Source organism: Phalacrocorax carbo, chromosome 1 (genome assembly GCF_963921805.1).
Source record: "Phalacrocorax carbo chromosome 1, bPhaCar2.1, whole genome shotgun sequence".
In the NCBI taxonomy this organism is placed as follows: Eukaryota; Metazoa; Chordata; class Aves; order Suliformes; family Phalacrocoracidae; genus Phalacrocorax; species Phalacrocorax carbo.
In genome coordinates, this window is record NC_087513.1 from 94,367,904 (window position 1) to 94,379,988 (window position 12,085).

Consider the following 12,085-nt stretch of genomic DNA (forward strand, 5'->3'; position numbering starts at 1 on the left):
AAAAAAAGCCTCTCTCCATTATCCACAACATTCCCTGGTACACATTCCTAGCATAGGAGTCCATAAAAAAGCAGAAAGCAAAAATCCACACTAGCAGAACATTACTGATTCTATGGGATCACACATTTAAGACTTAACAACAAGTTTCATACATTAGCTTGCAAAAATAGAAGACACTGTAACCTTAAAGATACACAAACCACCGTACATTTTAAGACAGCCTTTTATCCAGAGAAATTAAGATACCTGCTGTAGCTTAGATGCATACAAAGTTACGCACTTAATTTTGTACTAAGAACTTAATTTTAAAAGTCACAAACTCCTAAAGAGACACCTTCATATTTCATTTGAGATAGGCTTCTTTATCTTAATGCTCTAATTTGCTTTAAGCTAAAATAAGCTTGCTTCAACTGAAATAACAAAGAATACACCAAGATATTCAGCAATTTTTTAATTAAATTGTTTTACAGACGTACTCTGATTTTAACCTCTGCAACTCCCTATGGTAACAATGTTATCTTTTGCCTTTATAGGACACTAAAGTTTTTTATATTTATAGTCACACTCATTTCAGTCAGGCTGTGCAGTGCACAGACGTCACAAACCTACTGCAGCATAAAACATCAAAGAAGTAATTTTGCCATATGTCTTAGTAGCATCAGAAATACAGCTCAGAGTTTCCTGCTTTGAAGAGCCATTTGAGCTGAAGGCATCTCCATGTGCAGTTCAGAGCAGGAAGGCTGCTGCGTGCCACAGAGGGCAACGTGCCACAGCCTGCCTTGTGTCATGCTGCCTTTTCAGACAAAGGGTCTAGACATCATCTGCTTGCCAGGAACATACTTATTGAAGACAACATTCTCTTCATCATCATTGCTTTTCCCTCCGTCAAATCAGCTACAACTTTGTTGTGGAAGTGATCTCGGAACTATGGATCCAAGAGCTGGGACACTTATGCCAGCCCATTTTAAGTGCTCCACGTGACTGCCTGCCGTACACCAAGCTGCACGTTGCAGTGGGACATTATGCCCTTGCTCATAAGAAAACACCAGCCAAACGCTGCACCCACCTTCACAATCAGACTCCGGTGCTCCTCAGACTGACTGAAGTTCGTGCCTATTTCAAAGATACTCATTGTTCCTTCCTCACAGAGGCTCATCCAGGTGTGATATTCTTCACGCTCTGGCAGTCTATCCCAGAATGTCTTGAAGACCTCCCAGACTGTTTCTTGACACACTGAAGGCATAAGAAAGGTCTGGTGTTAGTACAACAGGAGTGCTTCCATCGCTTGGGTGGCCAGAATAATATTGTCCAAACATCACATGCTTTTCAGTACATTAGTATACAGAATACAGTGACTATACACTTGCATGTAAACGGGTAAGGCATTGAAGGGACTGTGTATTTGGTTTGTGTGGCAAGGTTTTGGTGGCAGGGGCGCTACAGGGGTGGCTTCTGTGACAAGATGCCAGAAGCTTCCCCCATGTCAGATAACGCCAGTGCCAGCCAGCTCCAAGATGGTCCCACGTCTAGCCAAGGCCGAGCCCATCAGCGACAGTGGCAGAGCCTCTGGGGTAACGTATTTAAAAAGGGGGAACAACAACAAAAAAAAGATCCAGCACAATTACAGCCGGAGAGAGGAATAAGAATATTCGAGAGAAACAGCCCTGCAGACACCAAGGTCAGTGAAGGAGGGGGAGGAGGTGCTCCAGGCACCAGAGCAGAGATTCCGCTGCAGCCTGTGGTGAAGACCATGGTGAGGCAGGCTGTGCCCCTGCAGCCCAGAGGTTACTGGTAGAGCAGACATCCACCTGCAGGCTGTGGAGGACCCCACGCTGGAGCAGGTGGATGCATCCAAAGGAGGGTCCTGGCAGGACCTGTGGCCCATGGAGAGAGGAGCCCACACTGGAGCAGGTTTTCTGTCAGGACTTGTGGCCCCGTGGGGGACCCACACTGGAGCAGTCTGTTCCTGAAGGACTGCACCCTATGGAAGGGACCCACGCTGCAGCAGTTTGTGAAGAGACAGAAGTTCATGGAGGACTGTCTCCCATGGAACAACCCCACATTGGAGCAGGGGAAGAGTGTGAGGAGTCCTCCCCCTGCAGACGAAGGAGCAGCAGAGTCAACATGTGAGGAACTGAGCAGAACGCCCATTCTCCGTCACCCTGCACCACTCCAAGGCGAGAAGGTAGTAGAGAATTCAGGAGAAAAGTTAAGCCCATGAAGAAGGGAGGTGTGAGGGGGAAAGTGTTTTAAGATTTAGGTTTTTTCTCATTATCCTACTCTGATTAAATCAACTTTCTCCAAGTCAAGTCTGTTTTGCCCGTGACTAATTTATGAGTGAACCCTCCCGGTCCTTATCTTGACCCATAAGTCTTTCACTATATTTCCTCTCCCTTGTCCAGCTGAGGAGGGAGAGCGATAGAGCAGCTTTGGGGGGCACCTGGCATCTAGCCAGGGTCAAGCCACCACAGACTGACAGTGAAGGTCTGGTGGGTCTTCCACACTCATACTACTTCCCTCCCTGATTTTATTTTTTTTTACTGAAGTAATTAATTACTTCATTAAAGGAAAAAAAAAAAAAGAGAGCAAGAGAGAGTGCACTTGCCTGCTAACAACCATCAAGAACAACATTATTTTCATGGAATGAAACTGCCCTTGTTCAATGGGTCAAATTTTTAGAAAATTTAGAAAACCTAAAGGGTATGGAAAATGTCCTCATAGAAAGTAGAGCTGGAGCTTAATTCATAGGAATGATAGTTGCACTGATCAAAGCTTTAGAGTCTCAGTTGGTTACAGTTCCTTTGGACTCACCTTTATACTGAATTTAAAATAAGTTTCAGAAATAATAATTGCATTAATAATTTGAAAAACAAGGCAGGATGGTGACACAACAACATAATACGCTAAGAAATAAGTCAATCTCCAACCTTACTGCATGTATGCGCAGAGAAAGAACTAGACATCTCTGAACAGATAGTCTGCAAATTAAGGGTTAAATTATCTTGTACTATGGTCAGTAACCTCCTTATCTTGCACGTGCTCTTCGCCAGTCAGAGCAGTTGGTCACATAACGCTCAAGCGAGAACCTCTCTGTGACCCAGGATAACTGGAAGAAAGGAAGATTTATAGGATTTTCCTTGTGTCCTGGAAAAGAACAACGTTAAAAGGAGAACAACTCTCAAAATCACTTGCAGCAGATGCCAGCTCAGAGCAGTAGCAGACAAACCTGCTTTTTGGCCTTAATCAGATTTCACTACTTTATATATACACACAGTTCAGCAGAGGAATGCTTTGCATCCAGAGAAAGTCCTGACGTCATAAGCAAGACCCTACAGGAGGCTGACCATGAATCTATCTTTGGAAAGTCATTTTCTTCCATCAGCTTGAAAATACACTCCAGGCTGCCAAAACCAGTACCTTACTGCTAGTGCTTCTTGATACTCTGTATTCTGAATTCCAAAATCGCTTAAATGTACTTGTGTAAAACTTAACACATAGATCACATACGGAAACATACCCTCATTCAACCAAGAGATGGACATTTTTCTTAAGTTCAAAGGCTTTATAAACACCACCCTTAAGGAACTCTTTCACCTGCAGTAGCACCCTTAAAGCTTAGCTGATTCTGGCACGCTGGATGGCACCATGCAGAAAAAGTTCTTTTCTCCACCCCGAACTTCAGTTTATCAGAGCAGTTGAGACCACTTCTACATTGTGGAAGTCTACAGATACACAGATATCTCTCATTTCCGTGCCACACTCCTGACAGCTTTCCTACGCGGAGATTAGTCTTGTAGCTCATCTGATAGGTATGACTAGAGAAGAATACAGTCCTCAAACTCTGCATGATTAACTGTCAGTAGTATATCACTGCTCTAGCACCCCTCCATCTGCCAGGTAGTTAACCTTTTCTGTAAAGAACAGTAATTGGGTAAAGAGTATGGGAGATGCTTCCAATCAGTTTTGCTTATGCATCTTTATTAATCAGGAATAAATAGCCAAATTTACAAGCATCCATCCACCCTCTCACCCTTCAAGCTATGTTTGCTTCCTCAGCAGCTGAGGAAGCAAACACTTTGACGCAGGGACATTTCCATATGACCTCTGCACAGACCTCAGTGAAGCCATAATCCTGCTCTGGGATTTCTGGATCCTGCTGGAGTACTAATAAGCTTCCTGAAGCAGAATAACATCTGTAGTATCCTCTCTACCATCCCACCTGTAAGAGCTGGAAAAGACCAGGAAAAGACCCAAGTCTAGTTTCAAACCCAGAAGCCTACACTAAGGAATACCACTCGCTCTCATTTCTTTTGGCTGTACTTGTACCCTGCATTCTGACTAAGGGATCTTTCACTCCAGGTGCAACATTGCACAGCAGCAATGCTGCAAAGAGATTACTCCCTGTGTCTGGGATAAGTCTTCAGCAGGCTATCAGTGAGAGATGAAGCCATGGCAGTAGCTGCAAACATATTGCAGTGGCACTGTCTAATCCTACAGATTTCGAATGGCAAAGGACTGGCTTTCCCATTGACAGTAATTGGCAGTAATAATTGAAGGCAGTTTTCCTTAATGCTCTTAAATAAGTTTAATCTTTTTTTAAAATAAATGTGATGAGACAGTGTCTTGCCTGAATACAAGCTGCTGCTGTATGAACAATTGTCCCAATCAGCTCCCAATAGATTAAGGATTTGTTGTGTGTCCTTTCATTTGGGATTAGACACCCAACTGAATTCCAATCCCAAAGGCTTTGTGCCATCTGTGGGCTCCAACTCCATTAATCGGATCTAAGCGGCCACAACAGGGTCATATTTTCTGTGGAATGAGGAAAGGGAACGTGGATAAGGAGTCACATTCTGTCCTCTCCAGCCTGTGTCTCATTGAGCAGTTTCCACTACAGTGAGCAGCAACAAATTGGACAATATGGTGTAAATTGCTTCCATATTCAGAAGGCAAAGGCTGGTCCATTTCTTTCTCCCTAGTAGTCTAAGAGTTTGTTAGTTCTGACACACAGGGAGAGATTAAAAACTCCAGGCAAACATCTACCACAACTGCCATTTAAACACTTCTGTTAGCCTTGCCCAGGAAACTGCATCCTCAGCCATGGTGACCTGCTTGCCACAGTCACCCCACGACCTTGTTGACACATGGTCCGTCTTGTCATTGTCCTGTTTATTCCAACTGGTCAGTTTGTAAAGCAGGGGATTGCTTTGCAGGATAACAAATCCAGGCTGTAAGGGCTCAATGCAAGAACCATCCTCAAGCATGCTTACCTCTATGGTGTTCAAGGGCAAATTCATAGCCTGGCTAAGATAAGGAACAATTTTGTTTCAGTCTCTCTTTCTCATACACCTTTTCAATGTTTCACAGTTAGATGAGAGTTGCCAGTATAAGCACAGCAAAAGAACAACACAGTTTATTCAGTGTGGTTCAAATCACACTCATGTAAAGAGACAAGCATGATTCTATCTCCCATCTCTCCTTCAGGTAAGTTGAAAAGGGAGCCAGTTCTTATCGGGGCTTCACTGACGTGGCCACCCAGGGAACTGAAGAGGCACCATAATAAATGTTCCATAATAAATGTGATTAAGCTTCTTTTAACTTGAAGGTGGGGCCCACCCCTGTGGCAGGTTTTTGACTATCTGCTGGCCAGGGAGGTTTTTCAAAGTTCCTTATCAACCAGTTCTTGAGAACTCCCATATAAGAAAAATGTGTTTTTTGCAACTGGATTATAAGCATTCTGAGACTCTGTAGATAAAACCTGGAGACATCAAAATGTAAACAAAGTTAAACAGAACTTGACTGGAAGCTTCAGTAAATAACTATATTTTACTGTATAAAAATAATTCACTATCCTCTCTGACCTTCCAGAAATTTACCAGTATCTGTGCCACATTATACTATCTACAATTGTTGACAATAAATGAAGCAACTTTTGACTAATATTTAAAATAGCAACTCCTTGAAACCAAAATAGAAAATGAGAGGGCTGGGGGGAAACCGCAAACAGACCTACCAGTAAGCTTTTTGACTAGCAATACAACTTTGAATTTTAAAAAGGAAATGTCTAAAGTAGATAGGGAATGGGAAAAAAACTGCAACATCAGAGCTTACAATAAATTGACAGGAGCCCGACAGTTCAGGGTTATGACTGAAACTGCTTGCTTAGTACAGTATGCTGTGTTAACATACTCCAATTAGTAAGTAAAATAATTCCACTCTACAGACTTTGTGTGACAATCTTTCCTGCAATTATGTTTCTAAGACTAGCTGCAAAACCAGCCAGCCAAGCAGCCAGCGCTGCCAGCAGCAGGAAGGAATGGCTGGGCAGACCCAGCAGTGCTGACACATGCCACCTGAACAGCAGATCAGCCCTCAGGGCACATGAGAAGAATCTGTCTTTATGGCTAGATCTCACACCAAACTTTCACTAGCCTGCTACAGGGGTAGCCACAGGCACAGATATATGGGACAGCATTAGCAATACCAGGCCCCGGAGAAGATAGGATTTGCGATGAGGCCTCTAATCCCCGGCAAACAATACTGATTAAAAGCATCACAAAATCGAGATCAATCTTTTAAGGCAGCAAGCTAAGAGCCTTGAAGCTACACGTGGGTGGGAAGGTAAGCTCCTCTAGAAAATTACTTCCTTCATCCCATGGCTGCAGTAATAAATAACTTGTATTTTAGTGTTAACTGATCTCTCGGCTACTTTGCAATTTTCCTCTGAATAATTCAAATGCTAAAAAATGAAGGCTTATGAGATAAAGGAAGGCTCCCTCCTACAGAGATGAAATCATTCCAGCTGTCTACAGGAAAGTAAGCAGGTATGCAGAAGACGTGCAACTGACTGATGCAATCAACCAGAATTCAAACCAAGAATGCAAACGAGAATGCTTGTTCTGCAGTTTTTCCCCAAAGTACATTTTGCATGTATACACTATATTTTGTATGCACTCCATCCTGAAATGCCTCAGATTAGAAGTCACTTAACTCATCACTGAGATAATCATCTTCAAGGTGACAGAGGAGGTAGGAAAAATTGAACGATCAGCATATTTGGCCAAGACCCTTGTGCAAAATTCCACTTGAGCGAAGATTCTAGGTACTTAAAGTAGGCAAGGTCTTGACTTTTAAAGGCCACCATATGTTTCAAAGGCTGCTTCAGAAAGCCAGACATAGTAAGACAGTGTGAATCCCAGCATATCTACTCTGGATGCTGAAAGGCCCAGCCCTTGGGAGCTTATCTGCTTCAAATGCAGTGTTTATGCTGAAGTAATACTTACAAATAATAGATAATATCCTGAAAAGCTTAAGATAAATTGTATTTCAGCAAAAAAAAAAATCCACATAGGCAGGCACATTCTCTTTTCAGTCCTATAAATCTGCAGGAAGGGGTGAAAAAAAGTTTATTTTAAGCTTCCTTTCCTAAAGAATTTATCATTGTTTTCAAAACCTCAAGCTATGACCTGTGATGAGATGACCTCTCTCTCTCTCTCCCCCTCAAACTCTCCTGTATGGCTACCTCTCATGCACCTGGGTAGGATACAGTGCCTTTGTGGCTCCAGCTTTACCATTCAGGATGCATTTATCTCTCAAATGAGAGACAATTAGCCTATTACACTCAGTCTGTCCTCATGGATTTCTGAGGTTAACAGAAGGGGCACCACATGACAGCACTAGGCACCTAGTAGAGGGTAGGGTGGCTTTCTGGCCATTTGTGTAAGTGGGTGGTGCTGGAGTTTAATCCCAGTTAAATCTCATTAGTGCTTCTTAAGAGTTGAATCATGTACAGTGGCCAGGAGCACTGAATCAGACTGAATATTCTACTCTGAGGCAACATGAAGTCAACTCCTCCTAACAATTTCTGCACAACTGAATAGCTCAATTGTAATGGGTTTTGATAAAGAGTGCAGCAACCCTTAAACAAATACAAAACAAGCCAGGATTTTAAATTAAAATAGTTGAATGTGAATCGGCTAATCCACATGGAAGATTTTTTTCTTTGACCACTAACCACTAAACTCTAGCATATAAACTATTCTCACCAGTAATATGTCAGTAACTGCAAAAGAGTGTCTTTCATGGGAAAAGTAAAGTTTTTAGTAGCATATACTGACATATAAAAATTCAAATGTAGAGGAAGACAGGACTAGACCTCCTACAAATGAACTTCAGAAATATATTGGCTGAGTATGAGCTTCTCATAGTAAGTGCCAAGGATGAGGGGGAAACAAGGAGAAAAGGCTTACTCAGCCAGGCATATTTATTGTATGCTTCTTTAGCCAGGTACTTTTTATGACTTTTAACTGATTGCATTCACCATTGTTCAACAAGATTTGAATAGTTTATAACATTCAGCATCAAATCGAAACTTCACTCTTAAATCTGTCCATGTGCAGAACATCATTATTTCTAACACTTCAGTAAATAGATTTCAAGTGGCCAAAGAAAGGGGAAAATGAGAAAGCTCAGTGCTATGCCCAAGATTACCAAATCTAGGGATTATAATCATACATAGAACTTCATTCCTGAAAAATAACTTTTATTCTTTCCAAAGTTCAAAAACATCCTTGTCTCTCATCAGCTATGACACACTAGAATACAGCCTACTTCCTTCTTTGGTCAGTATCTTTAAACACTCCAGATTTCCAGCTTCACCTGAAGCTTTGGCTGACAAAAACGTTTCTGGCAGAGATATTATCTGATCTAGTCATGTGAAAAGATGATGTACTCCCTCACTCACATACACTGAATTGTTTGAGAGAGTGGATCGCATTGGAATAAAATGCAAACAGAATTTAGGACAACTAGCCACCAGAGTAACGACATCTCTGAGGTGACAAAGAGCAGCAGTATTAACCCTGAGCCATGGTGTCAAAATCCAGCAGCCTTTGTTTCACCCAATTAACAAGCATAGGATAGGGAAATAGTGCAAGCACACAACAGTGCAAGCCATGCAACCTACAAAAATTCCTTATAACTTTTATATATCAGTGAATATGTTCAAGCCTTTGCCATCCTACACAGGAAAATTGGTGTGCAAAAATCCCTAGTTACCTGCAGGATCAAGTTTATTGTCGCTGCAGTTACGTTGTCCTTTATACATATTTGTTTAAGGTCACGCAAATTCAACAATGAAGTAAGAAAGGAAGTGGAGAAACACAGAAACTTCCTTCCATGTTAATAAGACCCAATTTTTCCTAATATGCCAACAATCTGGGGAGGGGAAGAAACATATTGCCTGCGTCAGCTTACTATTTCCACGGTGTTTAGTAAATCCTTATCTTGTGTCTGGCTAATTCAGTTTCCAAGTTTATTACAATCCTCAGCCACCTACCAGCAATTTACACCAAAGGAAACCGACAGATTCACTGAATTGTCTACATGAGGTAACTGGTCCTGACAGACTTTTGGTCTGAGCAGGTACAGCTATTTTTCATTCAATAGTTTTTATTTGATGGGGGCTTGGGCTACCATCTCCCTGTCAGCAGTGAAGAACATCATTATTCACAATCAACATTACCACATACAGCACACTCACTGTCTGAAATCCCACTATCAGGTTTCCACAAAATCTGTTTTGTGAAACCTCCAGCTGCCCACTGGACGTACTTTGTGTTCATCGCAGCAGTCCAGCTATGAGCCACCACTAGATTTACACGACTCTTCCAGCAGGAACCATTACATTACTACCATTTAAAAGGACACGTGTTAAAAACAGTATTGAAACCATCCTTTCCAGAGAAAGTATGGGATATTAAAGTCATTCCTTACTTCAACAGATACAGAAAAAAAAACTAACGCAGACTGAGATTGACAAAAAAATCAACAGATTCTGTGTACCTTCATATTTACTCCCTTGTGGGATCCGTTATTTTTCTAGTCACTGACAGTAGCTGGTCTCTGAGTGCTGAACAGTAACCACACTCTTTCCTAGGATTATTTTATTGACAGCGCAGAGACAAGAAAGTCCATCTCACTATTCTATGACTGCACTGATTCAGGGAGCTAGTAAAAACATGGTTTCAAGAAAAAGATGGTATATCATTAAATAACACTCAAGGAACAGCTTTACTGTGAATGAAAGTAACAGCATCATCAACTGTCACTTACCTCGGGTGCATTTACTCAGGACGCGATTAACTAGACATCACCAAATACTTGTGGTGCAGCTGCTAACAGAATGAAGGTGCCAAATTGCTTGAACCAGACCTTGCTTGTCTTGCTGCTAGTGAAAGTCACCTCTGCTACTTGCAGAGATCTTTTCCTACATTTTTAAATTAAAAGTGTTAAGGGCATAGAAGTGCTAAGGGCATAGCATCTCTGCTCAAGAAATCCTTGAGGATTGCGGCAGCCATAAATCCAGTAGGGAAGCAGATGGACTAGGTGGATTTTTGGTTTAACATAGGACTATTAAGTTCTAACTAAGCTTTTACAACCTAATTTACAGATCTTCCTTCTTCTTTACCACTCACACTTTTGGTTACTTGGTATTGCCCTTCCATACTGCTGTTACAGATAACTGAGGGGTGACCGCAGTTAAAGCGCGTAATATGGATTCATTCTGAGCAAAACAAAGAATAGTTGAGTGTTACTAGGTTACAAGAAGCTTGCAAAGCCTTTCAAACTGTCTGTATCATCAACGTCAACATCCCTTGCAATCCGAGCACAATCCATATTTGAATGAGGCTCTGATCCCATAATTCCACTTTTTTTCTCCAAATACATTCTTTTCGTTTCTTTTTACACAGGCACTCAGCAACTTCTCGTTTTAAATGTTTTTCATTGCTTTAAGTGAATAAACTAGTTACCAGGTGAGTTTCTTCTATAGGCACTCAAAAAAGTCTCATTAAACATGTGTCTCTGAACACCTTTTCTTCTCCTTTAGGTGACAGCTGCTCTTTCTTTTTCACTAATTATGCACAGACATATTAAGACCCTATGAATTGTTTGAATGCTACAATGCAGAGACACACAAATACCAGAAAGTGCTGCAGGACCTCGATGCCCCATTCCAGTGCTGTCGGACAGAAGGGTTAAAATATATCATATTGCTGTAATATTTCATCACATGAAAGAAGCTGTTACTGGAAATATTTCAGGTTTTCAGAGAAAGCTCTGTCACACCAACTTCTACATCTTAAAAGACAGGTTTCACCTCTATTATACTACAGCTGGATACACAGAGATTGGCTTTCTAGACGAGAACATACTATGCTTTGCACAACCAGCCACAGTCAAGTGTCACATGGCTGAGACACCAATCTCAGACATGAATCCTTTCTGGAAGATCCGTCAGTGAATTTTGCTAGCGCTGAAGAACACTAAATAGAAACAAGCTCTGTCATTTAGCTAACCTGTACATAACATCTATTTTCCTTTGGATTCAAAGTATTCTATGAGAAAGGATGAGTAATTATTGAACACCAACTGTGGTTTCAGGGACTGAAAGTTTGTATGATATATATGTGTAAGCAGGTGGTTTTTTAGCTCAGAACAGCTCTCATAAGGAAGACTATCACAGAAAGTTAAGTTTCTTGGGTAACAATGTGTTTCCTGTGGCCTGGTATTTATCATGTTTAAAAGCTTAATGCATTTTTTTTTAATAAATAAACGTTCTTTATTAATTACCCATGAGATATACAGTCACTTACCTCTGAGCCTGAAATATTTCAGATGGTTGGCAATAGCCTGCTCAACAGATTCATCAGGGCAGATCTTAACTCCACTGGGAAACAGAATGGACCGCTTCCTTCGTAACAGCAAATGCTTGTTGACCTGTTCAGCCTTCACGATGCCATTAAGCTTTTTCAACTCAGGAGGCTGAGAAGGGTTTGCCAACTGCCAGCCACTGAGCTGAGGGGCTGGTGACTTGTCTTTAGCCTGTCCTCCTTCTGTAGCTGAAAAACCTTCTGCTGTAAAATTAAAACCACACATAAATTTCTCAGATGAGATAGTGATGCGATCATCTCATGTATCTTAATGCCATTGCTCTGGTCTCTGAAGGACATAACTGTATGACTGTACTGTTATAAACAGCCTTAAGCTCTTTACAGCATCTCATCAAATGCTAACATAACCTAAA

General features: G+C 41.5%; 1 protein-coding gene across 1 annotated transcript in view; it reads right to left on the reverse strand.

Moving 5' to 3' along the window:
• The window catches only part of IMPG2 (interphotoreceptor matrix proteoglycan 2), a 61,935-nt gene that overhangs the window by 47,396 nt on the left and 2,454 nt on the right, over positions 1–12,085 (reverse strand). The window contains exons 2-3 of the mRNA XM_064467460.1: positions 11,655–11,915; positions 1,067–1,233 (exon numbers count right to left, since the gene is read on the reverse strand). Coding sequence (XP_064323530.1) covers positions 1,067–1,233; positions 11,655–11,915 — 428 coding nt within the window. The remainder of the gene's footprint in view (positions 1–1,066; positions 1,234–11,654; positions 11,916–12,085) is intronic.